The sequence below is a fragment of the Scyliorhinus torazame genome, chromosome 1 (assembly GCF_047496885.1).
Source record: "Scyliorhinus torazame isolate Kashiwa2021f chromosome 1, sScyTor2.1, whole genome shotgun sequence".
Classification (NCBI taxonomy): domain Eukaryota; kingdom Metazoa; phylum Chordata; class Chondrichthyes; order Carcharhiniformes; family Scyliorhinidae; genus Scyliorhinus; species Scyliorhinus torazame.
This window is the reverse complement of record NC_092707.1, coordinates 211,881,586-211,906,395: the sequence shown is the minus strand read 5'-3', so window position 1 is coordinate 211,906,395 and position 24,810 is coordinate 211,881,586. Positions and strand designations below refer to the sequence as shown.

At 48.8% G+C, this 24,810-nt stretch overlaps 1 protein-coding gene across 2 annotated transcripts in view; it reads left to right on the top strand.

The window, feature by feature from the left end:
- Positions 1-24,810, top strand: part of col9a2 (procollagen, type IX, alpha 2) — a 255,307-nt gene that overhangs the window by 32,726 nt on the left and 197,771 nt on the right. For both annotated transcript variants that reach the window (XM_072502259.1, XM_072502256.1), the window contains one exon: positions 11,924-11,977. In XM_072502259.1, the coding sequence (XP_072358360.1) occupies positions 11,924-11,977 (54 nt within the window). The remainder of the gene's footprint in view (positions 1-11,923; positions 11,978-24,810) is intronic.

The window sequence follows — 24,810 nt, the reverse complement described above, 5'->3', positions numbered from 1 at the left end:
TACAGTGCAGAAGGAGGCCATTCGGCCCATTAAGTCTGCACGCTCTCTCTATCTAGGCCCACACCCTCAACTTATCCCCATAACCCAGTGGCCCCACCTAACCTTTTAGACACTAAGGGGCAATTTAGCACGGCCAATCCTGCACATCTTTGGAATGTGGGAGGAAACCGGAGCACCCGGAGGAAACTCACGCAGACACGGGGAGAATGTGCAAACTCCACACAGAGAGTCACCCAAGGCTTGAATTGAACCCCGGTCCCTGGCGCTGTGAGGCAGACAGTAAGAGCTTCTTTAAGTATATAAAAGGGAGAGACCAAAGTGAACATTGGCCCTTTACAAAATGAGACTGGGGAAATAATAATCGGGAACCAGGAAATGGCGGAGGAGTTAAGTAAATACTTTGTGTCAGTCTTCGCAGTCGAAGACACTAATACCTTCCAAAAATACTAAATAAAGAAGGAGCAAGAGGCAGGATGAAAAAAAATACAAAATTTATGACTAGGGAAAAAGTACTGGAGAAACTAATGAAGCTAAAGGCCAATATGTACCCTGGACTTGATGAGTTACATGCCAGGATATTAAAGGAAGTAGTTACAGCAATTGTGGAGGCACTGGTAGTCTTCCCAGAATCCTTAAATTCTGCAAAATTCCCAGAGGATTAGAAAACTGCCAATGTAACACCCTTATTCAAAAAGGGAGGGAGACAAAAACAGGTAACTATATGCCAGTTAGCTTGACATCTGTCATTGGGAAAATGAGTCCATTATAAAGGTGAAGAACGCCTCACCAAGGCCGCACTTTATATCCATATATATTAATGACTTGGATGAGGGAAGTGAATGTACTATTGCCAAGTTTGGAGGATGACACAGAGTCTACAGAGGGATAAAGGGAGGTTAGGTGAGTGGACAAGAACTTGTAAGGTGGAATATAATGGAGGAAAATGTGAACTTATGTGCTTTAGTAGAAGGAATAGAGGAGCTAATTTTTTTTAATGGAGAAAGACTGCAGAAAACTTCAGCATGGAGGAATTTTGAGGTCCACATGCATAAATCACAAAAAGATAGCAAGCAAGTTCAGCAGGTAATTGGTAAGGCAAATGGAATATTTGTCTTGATTTCAAAGGAAATGGAGTTTAAAAATAGGAAAGTCTTGTTCAAATTAGTTAAACCACACCTTAAATACTGTGAAAGGTTTTAGCCCCTTATCTAAGGAAAGGTATACTGGTATTGGAGGCAGTCTAGAGAAGGTTCACTAGGTTGATCCCAGGTGTGGAGGGATTTTCTTATGAGGAGAGGTTGAGTAGTTTGGGCCTTGGAGTTTAGAAGAATGATAGGCGGCCTCATTGCCTTATTGAGACACATAGGTCTCTCTGGGGGCTTGGCAGGATAGATGCTGAGAGGATGGTTCCCCATGTGGCAGCGTCTAGGACCACAGGGCATAATCTCAGAGTAAAGGGTCACCATTTATGACAGGGAGAAGGAGGAATTTCTTCTCTCAGAGGGTAGTGAATCTGTGGAATTTTTTACCACAGACAGCTGCAGAGACTGGGCTATTAAGTATGTTCAAGGCTGATATAGACAGATTTTTAATCTGTAAGGGAATCAAAGGTTATGGGGATAAGGCTGGAAAGTGGAGTTGAGGATTATAATATCAGATCAGTCATGATCTTAATGATTGGCAGAGCAGTCTCGATGAGCCAAATGGTTGACTTCTGCTTCTACGCCTTCTGGTCTTGTGGTCTAAACAGAGGACACCAATTTAAGGTAATTGAAAAAAGAACCAGGGGGTCTTGAGGAAAGATTCTTCTGGATCTGGAATGCACTCCTTGACAGCAAAATGTGAATTGGATAATTATCCAAAGAGAAAAGAAATTGCAGGTGTTGCTAACTTTTGGTTGGCTCTTAATTCGTAATTTGCTCTGTTTGTTTAACCTTTGCTCTAGAGTCGCCAGGTATCTTTATGATACCGCCACGAGGGAAGCTTCCGGGTGTGGCTATGCAGAGCTAGGTCGCATATTCGGTAGCTCCCGCTTGGAACGGACTTTTGGGCTCTTTTACAGGGCCCCCACGGCATTTGTTTGACATTTCCCGGTGTGGCAAGAGGACTGCAACACTCCCCTGACGGTGTCCCCCAGGAGTGTTGTATCTTTTGGCTGCCAGGCCCGGCAGAAGCAGTGGAAGATTTGGCTGCAACAGGATAAACAGCATTTGCAGCAGTTTGCAGCATGCAAGCGGGGGAAGGGCAAGCTTAAAGCTGCAAACAGTCCTGAGAACCTTTATCAAAAGTGAATTCTAACAGCAGAGGGAACAACTGTGAAAAGATCTCACCAGGGCCACTGAAGAAGCGGGGACGAGGCTTCCGGTGGCGGCCATGGAGAAGTAGGTCACGCATTCGGCAGCTCCCATCTGGAACGGACACTTAGACCTTTTTCAGGAGTTTCCACGGACATTTTGGGGCAGATTGGTGAAGCGAACACTGCCAAAAGGATTCCCTCTCGAGACTTTTGGGCTCTTTTCAGGGCTCCCAAGGGCACTTTTTCGACGTTTCCCGGTGTGGGAAGGAGTTAATAATAGCTCCCCGTCAGTATATGGCTTTAACTAGGAACGGGGTGACAAAAAAGGTGGTGGTGGACCAGAAGAAGGGAGGGAAGAAGGACAAAATGGCGGCGGGCGGAGACCAGGCAGCGTGGAGGCAGTGGGCGGAGGAGCAACAGGAGGGTATCCAGCGCTGCCTCAGAGAGATTAAAAAGGACCTGCTAGAGCCGATGAAGGCTTCTATTGATAAGCTGCTGGAGACACAGACGGCCCAGGGGTTGGCGATCCGAGAGGCTCAACAAAAGATCTCTGTCAATGAGGGCGAGATCTTTGTCCTGGCGGTAAAGGTGGAGGCGCACGAGGCGCTCCACAAGAAATGGCAGGAGCGGTTCGAGGAGATGGAGAATCAGTCGAGGCGGAAGAATCTGCGGATTCTGGGCCTCCCGGAGGGGCTGGAGGGGCCGGACGTGGGGGCCTATGTGGTCACCATGTTAAACTCGCTGATGGGAGCGGGATCCTTCCAGGGGCCCCTGGAGCTGGAAGGGGCCCATAGAGTGTTGGCGAGGAGGCCCAAGGCTAACGAGCCTCCGCGGGCGGTGCTGGTGCGGTTCCATCGGTTCATCGATCGGGAGTGTGTGCTCAGGTGGGCCAAGAAGGAGAGGAGCAGCAGGTGGGAGAATGCGGAGGTTCGGATATATCAGGACTGGAGTGCGGAGGTGGCGAAGAGGAGGGCCGGGTACAATCGAGCGAAGGCGGTGCTGCACAGGAAGGGGGTGAAGTTTGGCATGTTGCAGCCGGCGCGATTGTGGGTTACCTACAAGGACCGGCACCATTATTTTGAGTCTCCGGAGGAGAAGTGGGCCTTTGTTCAGGCCGAGAAGCTGGACACAGACTGAGGGTCGGGATGGGCGATTGGGGACTGCGGTGGATATGTTATGCCTATTTTTGGTTAGGGGGGGGGGTGGTGGGCCTTAGCATTCTTTTGGGTTTCTTTTTCTCTGTGTTTTTCTCTTTCGGGTTGGGGAGGGTGGATGGGGCGGGTTGGGCACTGTTTTGGTTGGTGGCGGGGCCTGGTAGGTGGAGAGCGCGGGATCTTTTTCCCGCCCCGAAGACTGGGGGGACGGGACCGGGGTGGGGAAGCGAGGATTGTTTCCCGCGCTTAGAACGGAGGGGGAGAGCCTGTGAATGGGGAGCGGGAGAGGAGGGTGTGCCACACAATGGGAGGAGTCGAAGGGGAGGCGGGAGTGGCCGGGGTCAGCAGGAGTCAGCTGACTTGTGGAAGTGCAATGGGGGGAGTAAACCAGCTAGGATGGGTCCTTGCCGGGGGGAGGGGGAGGGGGGGTGAATCGAATTGCTGCTACTAAGATCAAGGAGGAGCTGGAGCGAGTGGGGTGGGTCGAGACGGTGGTATGCCGCTGTGGGGAATGGGCCGGGTGTGGGGTGCGGGCGCGTGGCTGGCCGAGGAGGGGTCATGGCTAGTCGGCGGGGGAGGGGGGCGGGTAGCCCCCTAATCCGGCTGATAACCTGGAATGTAAGGGGACTGAATGGGCCGGTTAAGCGGGCCCGCGTATTCGCGCACCTGAAGGGGCTCAAGGCGGATGTGGTTATGCTTCAGGAGACACACCTGAAGGTGGCAGACCAGGTAAGACTGAGGAAAGGGTGGGTAGGTCAGGTGTTTCACTCGGGGCTAGATGCCAAAAATCGAGGGGTGGCGATCTTGGTGGGAAAGAAGGTGTTATTCGAGGCGTCGAGCATTGCGGCAGATAATGGCGGTAGGTACATAATGGTAAGTGGTAAGTTGCAGGGAGAGAGGGTGGTACTGGTCAATGTGTATGCTCCGAACTGGGACGATGCGGGTTTTATGCGGCGTATGTTGGGTCAGATCCCAGACTTGGAAGTGCGGGGCCTGATAATGGGGGGAGACTTTAACATGGTGTTGGATCCTGCACTGGTTCGCTCCAGGTCTAGGACGGGTAGGAAGCCGGCGGCGGCTAGAGTGTTATGGGGATTTATGGACCAATTGGGAGGGGTGGACCCTTGGAGATTTGCAAGGCCGGGGGCTAGGGAATTTTCATTCTTCTCACATGTCCATAAGGCTTATTCTCGAATCGACTCTTTCATTTTGAGTAGGGCGCTGATAGCGAGAGTAGAGGATACCGAGTATTCAGCAATAGCCATTTTGGACCACGCCCCGCATTGGGTGGCCTTGGAGATGGGGGAGGAGAGGGCCCAGCGCCTGCTGTGGCGCTTGGAGGTGGGGCTGTTGGCGGACGAGGGGGTGAGCGAGCGGGTTCGAGGAAGTATAGAGAGGTATTTGGAGACCAACGACAATGGGGAGGTCCGAGTGGGGATGGTATGGGAGGCACTGAAGGCGGTGGTGAAGGGAGAGCTGATCTCCATCAGGGCCCACAAGGAGCGGAGGGAGCGGGGGGAGAGGGAGAGGCTGGTGGGGGAGATGATGAGGGTACACAGGAGGTATGCGGAAGAACCTGAGGAAGGATTGTTGAGGAAGAGGCGCAGCCTCCAGGCCGAATTCGACCTGGTGACCACCAGGAAGGCGGAGGTGCAGTGGAGGAAGGCCCAGGGGGCGGTCTACGAGTATGGGGAAAAGGCAAGCCGGATGCTGGCGCATCAGCTTCGGAAGCGGGACGCAGCTAGGGAGATCGGGGGAGTTAAGGACAGGGGAAGGAGCGTGGTGCGGAGTGGGGTTGGCATCAATGGGGTCTTCAGGGACTTTTACGAGGAATTGTACCGATCCGAGCCCCCACGGGAGGAGGGAGGGATGGGCCGCTTCCTGGACCAATTGAGGTTTCCAAAGGTGGAAGAGGGACTGGTGGCGGGACTGGGGGCCCCGACTGGGCTGGAGGAGCTGATCAAGGGGATCGGAAGCATGCAGGCGGGGAAGGCACCGGGGCCGGACGGTTTCCCGGTCGAGTTCTATAAAAAATATATGGACCTGTTGGGCCCGCTATTAGTTGGGACCTTTAATGAGGCAAGGGAGGGGGGCCTTTACCCCCGACGATGTCCCGGGCACTGATCTCCTTGATCCTGAAGCGGGACATGAATCCCCTGCAATGTGGGTCTTACAGACCGATTTCCTTGCTAAATGTAGATGCCAAGGTGCTGGCGAAGGTCTTAGCCACGAAGATTGAGGATTGTGTGCCGCAGATCATCCATGAAGACCAGACGGGGTTTGTGAAGGGGAGACAGTTGAACGCAAAAGTGCGGAGGCTTTTGAACGTTATCATGATGCCGGCGAGGGAAGGGGAGGCGGAGATAGTGGTGGCGATGGACGCTGAGAAAGCCTTCGATAGGGTAGAGTGGGGGTACCTGTGGGAGGTGCTGAAGAGGTTCGGGTTTGGGGAGGGGTTTGTCAGGTGGTTTAGGCTGTTGTATGAGGTCCCGATGGCGAGTGTGGCCACAAATGATCAGGGGGTTAGATAGGGTGGACAGTGAGAGCCTTCTCCCGCGGATGGAAATGGCTGGCACGAGGGGACATAGCTTTAAACTGAGGGGTAATAGATATAGGACAGAGATCAGAGGTAGGTTCTTTACGCAAAGAGTAGTGAGGCAGTGGAATGCCCTACCTGCTACAGTAGTGAACCCGCCAACATTGAGGGCATTTAAAAGTTTATTGGATAAACATATGGATGATAATGGAATAGTGTAGGTTAGATGGCTTTTGTTTCGGTGCAACATCGTGGGACGAAGGGCCTGTACTGCGCTGTATCGTTCTATGCTCTATGCTCTAAATAGGAGGAGGTCCGAGTACTTTCGGTTGCACCGAGGGATGAGACAGGGGTGTCCCCTGTCCCCCCTGCTCTTCGCACTGGCGATTGAACCCCTGGCTCTGGCACTGAGAGAGTCGAGGAACTGGAGGGGGTTGGTGCGGGGTGGGGAGGAGCACAGGGTGTTGCTTTATGCGGACGACCTGTTGCTGTATGTGGAGGACCCGGTGGGAGGAATGCCAGAGGTAATGAGGATGCTTAGGGAATTCGGGGACTTTTCGGGGTACAAGCTCCCTATGGGGAAGAGCGAGCTGTTCGTAGTTCAGCTAGGGGACCAGGAGAGGGGGATTGGCGAGCTCCCACTAAAAAGGGCGGAGAGGAGTTTCAGATATTTGGGGGTCCAGGTGGCCAGGAGCTGGGGGGCCCTGCATAGGCTTAACTTTACAAGGCTGGTGGAGCAAATGGAGGAGGAGTTCAAGAGGTGGGACGCGTTGCCGCTGTCCCTGGCGGGTAGGGTGCAGTCAATCAAAATGACGGTGCTCCCAAGGTTTTTGTTCCTGTTCCAGTGCCTCCCCATGTTTATCCCGAAGGCTTTTTTCAGGCGGGTTAACAGGAGTATAATGGGGTTTGTGTGGGCGCGAGGGACTCCGAGGGTGAGAAGGGTGTTCCTGGAGCGGAGTAGAGATGGGGGGGGGCTGGCGCTGCCCAACCTCTGTGGGTACTACTGGGCCGCCAATGCGACAATGGTGCGCAAGTGGGTGATGGAGGGGGAGGGGGCTGCATGGAAGAGGCTGGAGACGGCGTCCTGTGTGGGTACGAGTCTGGGGGCGCTGGCAACGGCGCCGCTGCCGCTCCCTCCAAGGAGGTATACCACGAGCCCTGTGGTGGTGGCGGCCCTCAAAATTTGGGGGCAGTGGAGGCGGCATAGGGGGGAAGTTAGGGCCTCGGCGTGGACCCCATTACGGGGGACCCACCGGTTCGCCCCAGGAAGAACAGGTGGAGGGTTTTCGGGGTGGCACAGGGCAGGCATACGAAAGTTAGAGGACCTGTTTGTGGACGGGAAGTTCGCGAGCTTGGGTGAGCTGGAGGAGAAGTACGGGCTCCCCCCGGGGAACACCTTCAGGTACTTGCAGGTAAGGGCGTTTGCCAGACGGCAGGTGGTGGAATTTCCACGGCTACTGCCACACACAGTACAGGGCAGGGTGCTCTCGGGGGGGGGGGGGATTCGGGAAGATCTCGGAAACTTACCAGGTGATGCAGGAGGAGGAGGAGGCCTCGGTGGTGGAGTTGAAAGGTAAGTGGGAGGAGGAGTTGGGAGAGGAGATCGAAGAGGGGACGTGGGCAGATGCCCTAGGGAGGGTGAACTCTTCCTCTTCATGCGCGAGGCTCAGCCTCATACAGTTTAAGGTGCTGCACAGGGCACACATAACCGGGACAAGGATGAGCAGGTTCTTTGGGGGTGGGGACAGGTGTGTTAGGTGCTCAGGGAGCCCAGCAAATCACACCCATATGTTCTGGGCATGCCAGCGCTGGAGGAATTTTGGAAGGGCGTAGCAAGGACGGTGTCGAGGGTGGTAGGATCCAGGGTCAAACCGGGCTGGGGGCTCGCAATATTTGGGGTGGCAGAGGAGCCGGGAATGCAGGAGGCGAAAGAGGCTGGAATTCTGGCCTTTGCGTCCCTGGTAGCCCGGCGGAGGATTCTCCTTCAGTGGAAAGATACGAGGCCCCCAAGTGTGGAATCCTGGATCAGCGATATGGCAGGGTTCATTAAATTGGAGAGGGTGAAATTCGCCTTGAGAGGGTCGGTACAAGGGTTCTTTAGGCGGTGGCAACCGTTCTTAGACTTTCTGGCAGAATGCTAGACATTGGTCAATGGCAGCAGCAGCTCGGGGGGGGTGGGGGGGTTACTTTATTTTTGTTTATGTTATTTACACTGGAAGGGTCTGAGGGGGTGTATACACCTGTTGTCTTAAGTCGGGGTGTTAATGTTAATTTATTATTTAGGTACGGGGGGAGGGGTTTGGGGGGTTGCTTTTTTAGATTGTGTTTTGTACTTACCCCTGTTGGGTTGTTTTTTCTTTCTCATTTTGTTATTGATATTTTATGAAAACCTTTAATAAAAATTATTATTTTTTTAAATGATACCGCCACGAGGTTCAAGTTCAAGTAATGATCAATAGCTCAACACACCAATTAGTAAGATTCAAATCAAAACACATTTATTATAGACAGTAAATCACTACTCATGCATAAACTCTACTTCTAGGCTATTCCTATCACTAAAAGGCCTATACTTAGCTTCGGACTGGCCCACCAGGTATGGGGAACAAATGGCCTTTCGTTTAGGTCCTGAGTCTGAAGGATTCAAAAGCTGGTATGGACTGGTAGCTAGGAGCGCCTATCTCGTAGCGAGCATTGACTTGAGTCTTACTTGGTTGGCGGCAGCTGAGACAGGTCACTGTCACGGGTTGATTCAAGTTGCTGAGTGACGATTTGAACTTGGGGGCTTTACTTTATAGTCCCTAGGAGCTTCCCACCCTTTGGGGCGGACCCCGTACCTGGTTCCAAGTGATTAGACTACTTTCCGATCACTTGGATCGATTTCTCCAATGCTGGAGTGGTTCCCTGATCGCTGGGCGGTCCCTTAGTGTCCGTTGGCCTTCCTTTGTGTTGGCTCCTGCTGGCGCCGAGGAGTCTGGCTTGGCTTTATTTACCTTAACAGTTGCCATTGTGCCCTGGAATTGCTCATTACTATGCCGATGGCTGCTGGTTTCAGTGCTGTCTGGTTGTTTTGCAGGTTGCAATATACATGATTTCTGTATTTGCTAGTCTTTGCCTGTGTTGGCTGAATTTCCCTTCAGCCTTTGCGGTTCTCCAATTTAAGTCGGGAATTGGCCAACCCAGGTGACTACACAGGGCAACTGGGAAAAGGCGTGAAGTGGGACTAGTTGAGTTATTCTTGCAGAGTGCCAGCATGGACATGATGGGCCAAATGGTCTCCTTCTGCTCTGTAACCATTCTAGGATAATAAGTCTGCTATTACTATTCAGACCTCCTCAAGACCAACCTTTGTTATTTTCTTCTCCCGTTACCAAACCCATTGACCTTGCACCATCATCCCTTGGTCATTTATTCCCCACCTCCTCTCCACTTTCCCAGCTTCCCTGCTTGCAGACAATTTGTTACTTCTCCAACATTTTCCAGTTTTGGTGAAAGGTCATTGACCTGAAACATTAACTGTGTTTGTAATGAATGGAGAAATTGCTATATATTATATTTTATATTCTTTTGCAGTAATGGTATTAAAAACCCTGGATTCAAATGCATACAGGCAGTGTGTCTGCTAAAGTTGCAATTAAGGAGTCATAAAAGATGAAGTTATGACCACTTACATGGCTACAGATAAAGGGCTCATGGAATCATGTTTTGATTGCCGGAGATTCCCTGGAGTGTAGATAATTTATGAGGGAGTGATATTTGGTCGTAGCTAAGCAGGTCATGAAGCTTAGTGGGATACAGATGATGTAATAAATGGGAGGAGCCAGGCCTATTTTGTTTTGCAGTCTGCTAATACTTTAGGTTGAACAGCAGTTTGTCATAGGATATGAAGTGTATGAATTTGTTCTTGAAATGATCTCTCTATAAAAGTATCTATCCAAAAGATTATAAGTAAATCAGTTGTGGTTTAGATTTATTCTCATGTGTACCGAGGTACAGTGAAAGATATTGTTCTGCGTACAGTCGAGGCAGATTGTTTCATACATGAAAAAACATAGGGCATACGATAAATACGCAATGTAAATACATAGACACAGGTGATGCATACGGAGTATAGTGCTACAAGTATAGTCCATGGAAGGGTCATTCAGGAGTCTGGTAACAGCGGTAAAGAAGCTGTTTTTGAATCTGTTAGTCCGTGTTCTCAGACTTTTGTGTCTGCCCGCTGGAAGAGGTTGGAAGAGAGAATAACCCGGGTGGAGGGGTCTTTGATTATGCTGCCCACTTTCCCAAGGCAGTGGGAGGTGTAGACAGTCAATGGATGGGAGGTGGGTTTGTGTGATGGATTGGGATGTGTTCACAACTCTCTGTAGTTTGTTACGGCCTTGGACCGAGCAGTTGCCATATCAGGCTGTGATGCAACCAGATATGATGCTTTCTATGGTCCACCTCTAAAAATTGGTAAGAGTCAATATGGACATGCCGAATTTCCTTAGTTTCCTGAGGAAGTATAGGTGCTGTTTTTGTGCTTTCTTGGTTGTAGCGTCAATATTGGTGGACCAAGACAGATTGTTGGTGATGTGCACACATAGAAACTTGAAGCTGTCAAACATCTTCATCTTGGCACCATTGATGCAGACAGGAGTGGGATGACACAACGTTTCCTGAAGTCCATGACCAGCTCTTTAGTTTTGCTGATATTAAGGGAGAGATTGTTGTTGTTACACCATGCCACTACGTTCTCTATCTCCCTCTGACTCATCATTGTTTGATACTCTATCAACTACGGCCATGTCATCAGCAAACCTGTAGATGGAGTTGGAGCCGAATTTTGCGGTACAGTCATGTGTATATAGGGAATATAGTAGGGGTGAAGTACACAGCTTTGCGGGGCCCCAGTATTGAGGACTATCATGGAGGAGGTGTTGTTGTTTATCCTTACTGATTGCGGTCTATGGGTCAGGAAGTCGAGGTTCCAGTTATAGAATAAAGAGCCAAGTCCTAGGTTGTGGTGTTTTAATATGAGCTTGGTTGGGATTATGATGTTTAAGACAGAGCAGTCGTCAACGAACAGGAGTCTTTATGTATGAGTCCTTGTTGTCGAGATGCTCCAGGGATGAGTGTAGGGACAGGGAGATGGCATCTGCTGTAGACCAGTTGTAGCGGTAGGCGAATTGCAGTGGATCAAGGCATTATGGGAGTATGGAGTTGATGTGTCTCATGACCAACCTCTCGAAGCACTTCATAATGATTGATGTCAAGGCCACTGGACAGTAGTCATTGAGGCATGCTGCCTGGTTCTTTTTGGCATCTTCATTTTGTGTCAATGTTATTTATAAGTGGCATTTGAACTGTATTGTGTTGCTTAATTGGAGTTAGTAGCAGGTTTAGATTGTAAGTTTCAGCTTTTTATTTTTTTTAGAACTGTTTAACTCACGATTGTAAAACTATTTCTTTGATGTTAATGTAGTTAATTCTATGTGTAAATGAATGTTTGTTTTAACATAAAACATACCTATTGGTCAGAGCCATCACTCTTTCCTCACAGTTTTACAAATCTCATCCGGTATCTTAACAAATGTTGGGGTCTGGCCCGGTATCCTACATGTTTCTTTCCCAATAGATGCTGCCAGACCTCTGGAGTGTTTCCAGCATTTTTTGTTCTTATTGGAGAAATAGGAATGTCAGACTATGGGACTGGGAATGGTTTCCTGAGTTTGGACTCAGGCACATTTCAGGGATTTAAGTAGATATGTAAACCACATCAAAAAACCATGCAGATTTTAGTCCCATCAACATACATCATACTTGGGACAAAGAACACTGGACACATTATATTTACAAGTTATATTCATATTGAATTATCCAGTTGGACTGAAAGACTTTCTGATGGATTGAAAATATGTATCTAACCACTACTTTCTTTTGTTCATTGCACAGGGTCTAGAAGGTCCAAAAGGAGAGCCAGGGATTTCCGGAAGGCCAGGTCCTAAAGTGAGTATATAATGTTAGAGTTTTACATTGTGAAACAACAAACATGAAGCAAGGTGTTGGGTAACAGAGAGGTGTGAGTGATGAGCTTTCACAGACACTGAAATACCACATTGGGGAACAGTGGTTATGCAGGATAGAGTGTGCAATTGTAAAAATGACAGGTCCTGTTCTGGATTGTCGTAAGCTGGTGATTTTTCCGTCATTCAAAACATTGCTGAATGATGAATACTAGTCTTCCTTTTGAGCCACAGTGAAGACTATCTGCTCATTAAAATTTGATCCAATATTGATAAAGTTGAACAATGTCTGGTGAATGATGTATGTCCTCACTACATCAAAAGCAGCCAAGTGCTTTTGCTTCCTCTTCTTCACAGCAGGAAGCACTTAGCTGCCTTTGATGTGGTGAGAGGCTGTCAATCTAGCAAGGGTGTTTATAAACATTGTGGTTAGCATCGAAGTAGGGTAATGGAGATTGAATGTATGAAGGGAAAGATAGGTAAACAATCCACTAAACAGCTGCCTCTGGAGTATTAGAACTGTCAATCACTGGCTAATGTCATGTTTTGCTGTGAAATTGAATGGAAGAATGGAAGATCTGCATTTAAAAAGATTGTTGAGGGATTTCAAGCTCTTTGAAGTGTACTGGGCTTTTGAGGTATCTTCTGACACATATAGCAGCTGCTACTTTGAACATTTCTGTCTGAGGCAGCAGATGTTAGGAAAGGGTAAGTGAAAATTCAGTGATATTTCAACCCACTGCCAGGACTTCTCTTTGCTTTCAGGCAGGAGTGACTGATGGGAAGGTATGATGCGGGGGTGGGGGGAGCAGGGTGAGGGTCTGATGGGAGGTTCTGATTGGGGGGGGGATCTCTGTTGGGGGTCTGATGGGCGTATCTGTTGGGGGGGTCTGATGGGGGTCTCTGTTGGGTGTCTGATGGGGTCTCTGTTGGGGGTCTTTTGGCGAACTGGGGTATGCTGGGGTAGTATTTCCATTGTGGGGAGAGGGGCCCCCTGTTGGAATTGGGGGGGGGGGCATCAACATTACGCACTTGCCCCATGACACACCAAAGGGTCCACCGTGTCAGGGCCATGCTTGAAAATATCTGCACCAATCCATGCTCACATGAATCCACGGGCATGTAGCTCGCTGCCACCACGGCAGTGAATCAGAGCATCGGAATGGTCGCCGATCCTGGTTTTTAGCCAGACTCGATACTCTGCCTGATCAGGAATCCTGCTGCTGGTGGCAGAGAATCCATCCCATTGTCTCTCTTCATGCTCCCTTTCAAAATGTGTCATTTCACTCTTCCCTGCATTCGATTTCATCGAGCAAGTGTCTGCCTAGTTGACCAGTCTGTATGCGTCCTTCTGAAATCTGCTGCTATCCTCCACAATGTTTCTATTTCAATGATTTGTATCATCCTCAAACTTTCAGATTGTGCTCTGCGTATCTGCATTTAGGTCATTAATATATATATGGAAAGAACAGTTGTCCTAATACTGATCCCTGGGAATACGACTGTATACTCCTGTCCAAACTTTGATTGCGATTGAGCTGTATCTCAATTCCACTTACCCATTTTTGATCCATTTGCTTTGATGCCCTCACTGAACAAAAATGTATCAATCTATTTCTTGAAAGCCCCCAGAATTTATTGCCTTTTTGGGTAATTCCAAATTTCCTTTCTGCAAAAGTGCTTTTAGATTTCATTCCTAACTGGCTGAGCTCTAATTCTACGGTTGTATCCTCTTGTTGTGGATTCCTTTATCAGAGAGACCAGTTTCAACCTATCGCAGAATCCGTACAGTGCAGAAGAAGGCCATCGAGTCTGCACCAACCCTCCAAGAAAGCACCCGACCTAGGCCCAATCCCCTGCCCACCTTGGCCTATAACCCCACCTAACCTGTGTTGTGTTAGGTACACTGGTCTAACACTGGCAGCAACTGGATGCAGCTTAGATCAGAAAGATACTCCAGACCTTGAAATTAGTTCAATCAGGTTTATTGAACTAATAGCACAGTTAGCACAGTTCTCTGTGAGTTCGACTCTGCTAACTTAAGTGTGGTTCCTCTGTCTGACTGAACCAGACTAGCTCTTAGCCACGTGGCGGAGGTATGAGATTGTGACAACACCCTTGACTGACTCTCTCGATGTTCATCATTTGGAAAGAGGTGGAGTGTGAGTGCCTCGTGTCTTTTATAGTCAGATCCACCCCTGAGTGTCCTGCCTGCTTATTGGTCATGTCCTGTTCTCTGTGTCCATTAGCTGCTTGTCTGTATATCATTCTGTGTGTGTCTGTATATCATGACAACCTGCACATCTTTGGACTATAGGAGGAAACCGGAGCCCCAGGAAGAAACCCACGCAGACACGGGGAGAAAGAGCAAACTCCACACAGTCACATGAGGCCAGAATTGAACCCGGGTCCCTCAGACATTGTGAGGTAGCAGTGCTAACCACTGTGTCGCCCATAAAACCCTATCTAGCCTATATCAACCCGATAAAATCCTTTTGTCAGCTTGAAGAGCTCATTCAGATCCTGCCTCAATATTCTAAACTCAAGATAATACTAGCCAAGTTATCCAAACTGTCCTTTAAGCTGCAGTGTTACTCTGTATCCCCTCCCAATAGCACAACCCCCACTCCCCAGCCCCACCATTAGGGTTACCAACTCTGGTTGGAAGTCAACATGGGAGGCTGGTGAAGTGACATCATGGCACAGACTAATTGAGGCGAATGGCTTCATTCTGCGCTATGCAGCGTGCATAGTTGACAGTAATACTTCTGAGTAGATACATAGATACACAGAACATACAGGGCAGAAGGAGGCCATTTGGCCCATCGCGTCAGCATCGACCCACTTAAGCCCTCACTTCCACCCTATCCCCGTAACCCAATAACCCCATCTAACCTTTTTTTTGGACACTAAGGGTAATTTAGCATGGCCAATCCACCTAACCTGCACATCTTTGGACTGTGGGAGGAAACCGGAGCACCCAGAGGAAACCCACGCAGACACAGGGAGAACGTGCAGACTCCGCACAGACAGTGACCCCGCAGGGAATTGAACCTAGGACCCTGGCGCTGTGAAGCCACAGTGCTAGCAACATGTGCTACTGTGCCACAAAGATATAAAGCAACCTCAGGGATCTGCTGCATCAAGCTTTTCCACCAAGCTGCTCACTTGGTCTCCAGTCATGTCGGTACAACAGTAAATACTCATTCAGTGTGACATGGAATGAAAGAGAATTAACCTGTCTCTGCTCAATTCCACAACTGACTGAATGATTCTTTCCTCTGCCAGTTGCTCTTGGGGACAGACATTGGCAGTGCACCACAGCCTGCCCGGTCACCACCTACTCAACCCGACACTAATTAATAACACTAATTAATCACTATACCAACGTCCAGCCAGTCTTAGCCAAGCCTAACCTTGGCTCATAATCTGTGCCCTTTCATGGAGCATCACCTCAACTGTTTGGAGTACTGATCATGTGGTCTGTAGCTCATTCAAATATTTCCGTCTAGAGGCCTCTGCCGACGTCATTTTGGGACGGTTGCCAACCCTATCCACCAAGGTCAATATGCCCATTGTGAATTTTGCCTCAAAACTGAATGTAGCACTGTGGATTGGGTCTGCACAATGTGCCACTTAGTCATTTCTGTGTTTCAGTCCCCTAGAGGTAAAGAGCAAACCTTGAGTAAAAATGGTTCAGCGTTAGCCGAATGTCTGAGTAAGCATCCACCAAGTTACACTCCGGTATTGCAGAGACTGTTACTCCGCACCTGATAACCGATTAATTCTGGGAGTGCTGAATTTTAGGCAGAGATATGTTCACTCCCCCAGCAACAAAAATCCTAACTTCAGTGAGCAGAGTATCCCCTCTCATCTCCCTAATCCAGTGAATCATCATCAGAGGCTTGAGAAAAATGAAGCAACTCTTTAAAAACGTTATTACTGAGAATTGAACTACAATTAGAAAGAAAAGCAGGATGCAGCAATTCCTCCCACAATGCACAGGCAGCACGGTAGCACGGTGTGTAGCACTGTTGCTTCACAGCTTCAGGGTCCCAGGTTCGATTCCCGGCTTGTGTGGAGTCTGCACCTTCTCCCTGTGTTTACGTGGGTTTCCTTTGGTGCTCCGGTTTCCTCCCACAAATCCCAAAAGACGTGCTCGTTAGGTGAATTGGACATTCTGAATTCTCCCTCCGTGTACCTAAACTTATGCCGGAATATGGCGATTAGGGGCTTTTCACAGTAACTTCATTGCAGTGTTAATGTAAGCCTACTTGTGACAATAACAAAGATTATTATTATTAGGGTCAGTGTACACTGTTCCAGTCACTGATCCTAAAGTCCTGCCCAAATTAAAGGCTGCTCAGTTAGGTGGCAGTCAATATTGAGCAGAGACGTCACATAGAGTCTGTGTTGAGTATGGAATGTGCTGTCTTCCTCTGCAGCTGTAACAGGCACTGAGGCAGAGCTGATGTTTGTGTTTAACCATCACACTAACCCTATAGTTTATAAAGGAACTTTGCACTGTGAGGTACCTCCATTGACATTGACACAGTCTGAAAGGGCTCATTCATCCCAACGCATTCCAAGCTCAGCATCTGTGAATGGAGAGCACATTTTGCCCAGTTTCAACTGTGTTACCTGAGTATTGAAGGCAGGGCTGCAGTGGGGGGAAGGGTGGGTGAGTGAAGGTTGGGAGGGCTGGGGGGCGGGGGGGGGGGGGGGCTGGGGGAGGCGAGGGACTGACTGATGTCGTACAGTGAAACACACACCTGTCAGCCAGTGCCGCTGCCCAGTAATCTGCTCAAACATCAGGAAATGGTTTATTAATCTTTAATTAATAAATTAAACAGTAAAAAAACTAACTCCACAGAAATGTCAGCTTTTCCCAAATGCTTGTTTTGCAATATCTCCTTTGGTTTTTTTCCCCCGTCTACTACATGCATCACATTCACTCTCTGCTATGTCTCAGTAGGGAGCACTCTCACCACAGAATCAAAAGATTCTGGATTCAAATCCCCCTCGTGAGATATGAACACGAAGACTGACATTTCAGTGCAGTACTGAGGGAGTGCTGCACTGTTGGAGATGCCATTTTTTTGGATGAGATGTGAAACTGAAACCTTATCTGCCCTCTCAGGAGGACATAGAACATAGAACAGTACAACACAGGACAGGCCCTTTGGCCCTCGATGTTGTGCCAAACATTGTCCGAAACCAAGATCAAGCTATCCCACTCCCTGTCATTCTGGTATGCTCCATGTGCCTATCCAATAACCGCTTGAAAGTTCCTAAAGTGTCCGACTCCACTATCACAGCAGGCAGTCCATTCCACACCCTAACCACTCTCTGAGTAAAGAGAAAAGCCCTAGCTCCCTCAACCTTTCCTCATAAGACCTATCCTGCAAACCAGGCAGCCTCCTTGTAAATCTCCTTTGCACCCTTTCCAATGCTTCCACATCCTTCCTCTAGTGAGGTGACCAGAACTGCACACAATACTCCAAATGTGGTCTCACCAGGGTCATGTACAGTTGCAGCATAACCCCGCGGCTCTTAAACTCAAGCCCCCTGTTAATAAACGCTAACACACTGTACACCTTCTTTACGGCTCTATCCACTTGAGTGGCAACCTTCAGAGATCTGTGGACATGAACCCCAAGATCTTTCTGTTCTTCCACATTCCTCAGAACCCTGCTGTTGACCCTGTAATCCGCATTCAAATTTTTTCTACCAAAATGAATCACCTCGCACTTATCAGGGTTAAACTCCATCTGCCATTTTTCGGCCGAACTCTGCATCCTATCAATGTTTCTTTGCAGCCTACAACAGCCCTCCACCTCACCCACTACTCCACCAATCTTGGTGTCATCAGCAAATTTACTGACCCACCCTTCAGCCCCCTCCTCCAAGTCATTGATAAAAATCACAAATAGCAGAGGACCCAGCTGTGGTACACCGCTGGTAACTGGTCTCCAGTCTGAAAATTTTCCATCCACCACCACCCTCTGTCTTCTATATGATAGCCAGTTACTTATCCAATTGGCCAAATTTCCCTCGATCCCACACCTCCTTCCTTCTCTTCATAAGCTGACCATGGGGAACCTTACCAAACACCTTACTAAAATCCATGTATACAACATCAACTGCTCTACCTTCATCTACACACTTAGTTACCTCCTCAAAGAATTCAATCAAATTTGTGAGGCAAGACTTATCCCTCACGAATCCGTGTTGACTATCCCGGATTAAGCTGCATCTTTTCAAATGGTCATAAACCGTATCCTTCAGGACCTTTTCCATTAACATACCGACCACCAAAGTAAAACTAACCGGCCTATAATTACCAGGGTCATCCCTATTCCCTTTCTTGAACAGAGGAACAACATTCGCCACTCTCCAGTCCTCTGGCACTATCCCCGTGGACAGTGAGGACCCAAAGATCAAAGCCAAATGCTCTGCAATCTCATCCCTTGCCTCCCAAAGAATCTTTGGATATATCCCATCTGGCCCAGGGGACTTGTCGACCCTAAGGTTTTTCAAAATTGTTAATACATCTTCCCTCAGAACATCTACCTCCTCCAGCCTACCCGCCTGTATCACACTCTCATCCTCAAAAACATGGCCCCTCTCCTTGGTGAACCCTGAAGAAAAGTATTCATTCAACGCCTCTCCTATTTCTTCTGACTCCATGCACAAGTTCCCACTACTGTCCTTGACTGGCCCTAACCTCACCCTGGTCATTCTTTTATTTCTCACATAAGAGTAAAAAGCCTTGGGGTTTTCCTTGATCCGACCCGCCAAGGACTTCTCATGCCCCCTCCTAGCTCTCCTAAGCCCTTTTTTTAGCTCATTCCTTGCTACCTTGTTACCTTCAAGCGACCCGGGGACTTGTTCATTGATGGGACTATTGCTAGTCTGAGGGCGCTGGAGGAGAAATTTGGGCTACCCCCAGGGAATACCTTTAGGTCCATGCAGGTTCGGGCGGTCTTGAAAAAGCAGGGAGGGGAATTCCCGCTGCTGCCTGCCCGGAGGATACAGGACAGGGTGGTCTCGGGCTTGTGGGTGGGGGATGGCAAGATATCGGAAATATATCAGGAGCTGCAGGAGGCGCAGGAGGCCTCGGTGGAGGAGCTGAAGGGCAAGTGGGAGGAGGAGCTGGGTGAGGAGCTGGATGAGGGCATGTGGGCTGATGCCCTGGGCAGGGTCAATTCCTCCTCATCTTGCGCCAGGCTTAGCCTGATTCAATTTAAGGTGGTGCACCGGGCGCATATGACGGTGGCGAGAATGAGTAAGTTCTTTGGGGTGGAGGACAGGTGTGTGAGATGCTCAGGGAGCCCAGCAAATCAAGTCCATATGTTCTGGGCATGTCCGCACTTACAGGATTTTGGAAAGGCTTTGCAAAGGCTATGTCCAAGGTCTTGGATACTCGGGTAAAACCGAGCTGGGGGATAGCGATATTTGGAGTATAAGACGATCCGGGAGTGCAGGAGTCGAAAGAGGCCGGAGTTCTGGCCTTTGCCTCCTTGGTAGCCCGGAGAAGGCTCTTGTTAATATGGAGGGACGCGAAGCCCCCAAGCGTAGAGTCTTGGGTCAGTGACATGGCGGGGTTTCTCAGGTTGGAGACGATAAAGTTTGCCTTGCGAGGGTCCTTGCAGGGGTTCTCCGGGCGGTGGCAACTGTTCCTTGACTTTCTTGCGGAACGTTAGGTGGAGGTCAACAGCAGCAGCAAACCAGAGGGGCGGGGGGGGGGGGGGGGGAGGGGGGAGGGGGGGAGGGGAGGTGGGGGGGAGGGGAAGGTGGGGGGGTAGTTTGGGCGGTGGATGAATTTCATTTGTAAAGGGCAGATACGCCACCTTGTTTTGTTAAATTGTTAAATCATAGAATCATAGAAGTTTACAGCATGGAAACAGGCCCTTCGGCCCAACCAGTCCATGCCGCCCAGTTTTTTACCATTAAGCTAGTCCCAGTTGCCCGCACTTGGCCCATAACCCTCTATACCCATCTTACCCATGTAACCATCTAAATGCTTTTTGAAAGACACAATTGTACCCGCTTCTACTACTACCTCTGGCAGCCCATTCCAGACACTCACTACCCTCTGAGTGAAGAAATTGCCCCTCTGGGCCCTTCTGAATCTCTCCCCTCTCACCTTAAACCTATGCCCTCTAGTTTTAGACTCCCCTACCTTTGGGAAAAGATGTTGACTATCTACCTTATCTATGCCCCTCATTATTTTATAGACCTCTATAAGATCACCCCTAAGCCTCCTACGCTCCAGGGAAAAAAGTCCCAGTCTATCCAGCCTCTCCTTATAACTCAAACCATCAAGTCCCGGCAACATCCTAGTAAATCTTTTCTGCACTCTTTCTAGTTTAATAATATCCTTTCTATAATAGGGTGACCAGAACTGCACACAGTATTCCAAGTGTGGCCGTACCAATGTCTTGTACAACTTCAACAAGACGTCCCAACTCCTATATTCAATGTTCTGACCAATGAAACCAAGCATGCCGAATGCCTTCTTCACCACCCTGTCCACCTGCGACTCCACCTTCAAGGAGCTATGAACCTGTACTCCTAGATCTCTTTGTTCTATAACTCTCCCCAACGCCATACCATTAACTGAGTAGGTCCTGGCCTGATTCGATCTGCCAAAATGCATCACCTCACATTTATCTAAATTTATCTAAATTAAACTCCATGCATCACCTCACATTTATCTAAATTAAACTCCATTAAATGGTTAAGTTGTTTTCTGTTTTCTGTTTTATTGCTATGTTTTCTTCTTGTTTTTTTTCTTTTTGTAGTTGTTTGTAAAAATTATTGAAAAATTTTGAATAAAAACAAATTTTTTTAAAAACCCTGAAGCGACTCAACTGAACCTTGTTTTCTCATCCTTACATACTCTCTTTTTCCTTTTTCCTCTTTACAAGACATTCAACCTCTTTTGTGAACCATGGTTCCCTCACACGGCCATTTCCTCCCTGCCTGACAGGGACATACCTATCAAGGATGCGCAGTATTTGTTCCTTGAACAAGCTCCACTTTTCATTTGTGCCTTTCCCTGACAGTTTCTGTTCCCATCTTATGCTCCCTAATTCTTGCCTAATCGCATCATAATTACCCCTCCCCCAATTATAAACTTTGCCCTGCCGTGTGGCCCTATCCCTCTCCATTGCAATAGTGAAAGACACCGAATTGTGGTCACTATCTCCAAAGTGTTCTCCCACAAACAAATCGAACACTTGGCCCGGTTCATTACCCAGTACCAAATCCAATGTGGCCCCCCCTCTTGTCTGCCTATCCACATATTGTGTCAGGAAACCCTTCTGCACACACTGTACAAAAACTGCCCCATCCGAACTGTTCGACCTATAGAGGTTCCAATCAATATTTGGAAAGTTAAAGTCACCCATGACAACTACCCTGAGACCTCCACACCTATCCATAGTATGTTTTGCAATTTCTTCCTCCACATCTCTATTACTATTTGGAGACCTATAGAAAACTCCCAACAACGTGACCGCTCCTTTCCTATTTCTAACTTCAGCCCATATTACCTCAGTAGGCAGATCCCCTTCAAACTGCCTTTCTGCAGCCGTTAAACTATCCTTGATTAACAATGCAACTCCTCCACCTCTTTTACCACCTTCCCTACTCTTACTGAAACATCTATACCCCAGAATTTCCAACAACCATTCCTGTCCCTGTTCTAACCATGTCTCCGTAATGGCCACAACATCGTAGTCCCAAGTACCAATCCACGCTCCAAGTTCACCTACCTTATTCCGGATGCTCGTTGCATTGAAGTAGACACACTTCAACCCACCTTTCTGTCTGCGACCTTGATACCCTTCTCAGTACCTCACTATTCTCAACACTGGCTTCTGGACTACAGCTCGTTTTCCATCCCCCTGACAAATTAGTTTAACCCCCCCCCCCGAAGAGCCGTAGCCAATTTCCCTCCCAGGATATTGGTGCCCCTGTGGTTCAGGTGCAAACCGTCCTGTCTGTTTAGGTCCCACCTCCCCAGAATGTGCTCCAATTATCCACGTAACTGAAACCCTCCCTCCTACACCATCCCTGCAGCCACGTGTTTATCTGCACTCTCTCCCTGTTCCTCACCTCGCTAGCACGTGGCACCGGCAACAAACCAGAGATGACAACATGGTATGTCCTGGCTCTCAGCTTCCACCCTAGCTCCCTAAATTCCTGTTTTAAATCCCCGTCCCTTCTCTTACCTATGTCGTTGGTACCGATGTGTACCACGACTTGTGACTGTTCCCCCTCCCCCTTAAGGATTCTGAAAACACGGTCCGAGACATCACGGACACTGGCACCTGGGAGGCAACATACCATCCGTGAGTCTCTTTCGTTGCCACAGAACCGCCTCTCTGTCCCTCTAACTATCGAGTCCCCAATAACTATTGCTCACTGTTTTAAGAAAAACAGGGAGTGAGAAGTTCTCCCCACTGTTTGTTTATCCCTTGACCAATCGCAGTGAGCTCAAATGGCTGGATGGCCATTTTGTGATGTGGAGCGAGGCCAACAGAGTGGGTTCAATTCCCATACCAGTTAAGGTTATCCTGAGGTATGGTGACCCTCAGATTAAATCACCACCAGTCAGCTCCCTCTAAACGGGAAAGCAACCTATAATCCTCTGGGACTATGGCGACTTTCATTCATTTCTTCAGTGGTCACAGAGGAGCCCGGTAAGAGAGTTCAATTAAATGGCTTATTGCCAAAGCAAACTGTGTAAAGCACAATTCAGGTCCAAGCCGGGACTGCACTCAACAGCAAGGCTCCTACCTGGCTGTCTTTTATGCCTCTGGTCCAATATCCCGCTGATGGGTCCGCCAATCAGCAGGGGAACTCGTACTAAGGTTTACGGGGAGATTAATCGATTCTTCCCCACGGGTCTCATGGGGGTTATAACATCCCTCCCCACCAATGTCTGTAGGGCCTTCTGCAAAAATTGGAACAGGAGGGTGCCTGCTCTTCTTTGCCCGCAGCTGGGCTTCCAGTGGCTGCGTGTAGTGTGTCGGAGAATGCTTTTTTCTGTATGACCGTCTGGGGGGGCACTACCACTGGTGGCTGATCCTCTGCCGTCAGAAATCTCTGATGCCTGGGTCTTTATGTCCCAGTTGGAGTCGATGATCTCCTGCATCTTGGTACCGGACACTCAGAGGGGAATGCCCCAGAACGCCCATGGGTCGAAGTGAAGCGATTGGAAGCTGGTCCTTCCAAAGGGGCGTGGCACAATGCTGGTCCCCTGCCATGGAGGTGGTCCAGGTGTTGTACGCTCCTGCGTCTGCACTTGGTGCGAGACTGGCCGTCTGTCATACCACCATCCCAGGAACCCATTTTGCCCTCTCCCCGAAGTTCTGGATGTGAACTTTGTGTCCTGGCTGGACCAGTCCGCTTCCCGTTCGTCTGTCTGGGCCACACCTTTGCTGTTCCTGGCTCCATCGTACGTTCAAGAACAAAGCACAAAAAACAATACAGCACAGGAACAGGCCCTTCGGCCCTCCAAGCCTGCGCCGATCACGTGTCCTATCTAGACCAACCGCCTGTATCCTTCTAAACCCGTCTGTTCATCTGTCTATCCAGATAAGTTTTAAAGGTCGCTAACGTATCTGCCTCATCCACCTCACCCTAGGCCACCACCACCCTCTGTGTAAAAAAGCTTCCCCCGCACATCTCCACTGAACCTTCCCCCCCCCCCTTACCTTGAACTTGTGCCCTCTTGTAATTGTCATTTCCGTCCTTGGAAAAAGTCTCCAACTGTTCACCCTATCTATACCCCTAATAATTTTATAAACTTCTATCAGGTCGCCCCTCAGCCGCCGTCTCTCTAGGGAGAACAATCCCAGTTTATGCAATCTCTCCTCATAGCTGATACCCTCCATACCAGGCAAATCCTGGTAAACCTTTTCTGTACTCTCTCCAAAGCCTCCATGTCCTTCTGGTAGTGCAGCGACCAGAATTGGACACAGTATTCCAAATGTGGCCTAACCAACGTTCTATATAATTGTAACATAATATTTGAGCTTTTATACTCGATAACCCGTCCTATGAAGGCAAGCATGCCATATGCTTTCTTCACCGTTTACACCTGTGCTGCCACTTTTCTTTTATAAATTTAGAGTACCCAATTATTTTCTTTCCAATTTTAGGGGCAATTCAGCGTGGCCAATCCGCCTAACCTGCACATCTTTGGGTTGTGGGTGTGAAAGCCACGCAGACATGGGGAGAATGTGCAAATTCCACATGCACAGTCACCCAGGGCCGGGATTCGAACCACTGCGCCACATGCCGCCCCCTGTGCAGCCACTTTTAAGGATCTGTGGACCTGCACACCCAGATCTCTCTGTGTCTCTGTGCTCCTGATGGTTCTGCCATTTACTTTATAGCTCCCATCTGAATTGGATCTACCAAAATGCATCACCTCGCATTTGTCCGAGTTAAATTTCATCTGCCATTTCTCTGCCCAATTTTGCAGCCTATCTATATACTGTTATATTCTCTTAACAATCTTCATCATTGTCTGCAACTCCTGCAATCTTAGTATCATCGCAAACTTACCAATCAGACCTGCTACGATTTCTTCCAAGTCATTTATATATATATTACAAAGAGCAGAGGTCCCAGTACTGATCCCTGTGGAATACCACTAATTACAGACCACCATTCGGAAAACACCCTTCCACTGCTACCCTCTGTCTTCTATGGCCAAGCCAGTTCTGAATCAATCCATCCTGACCCCATGTGATTTAATCATTTGCACCAGCTTGCCATGAGGGACCTTATCAAATG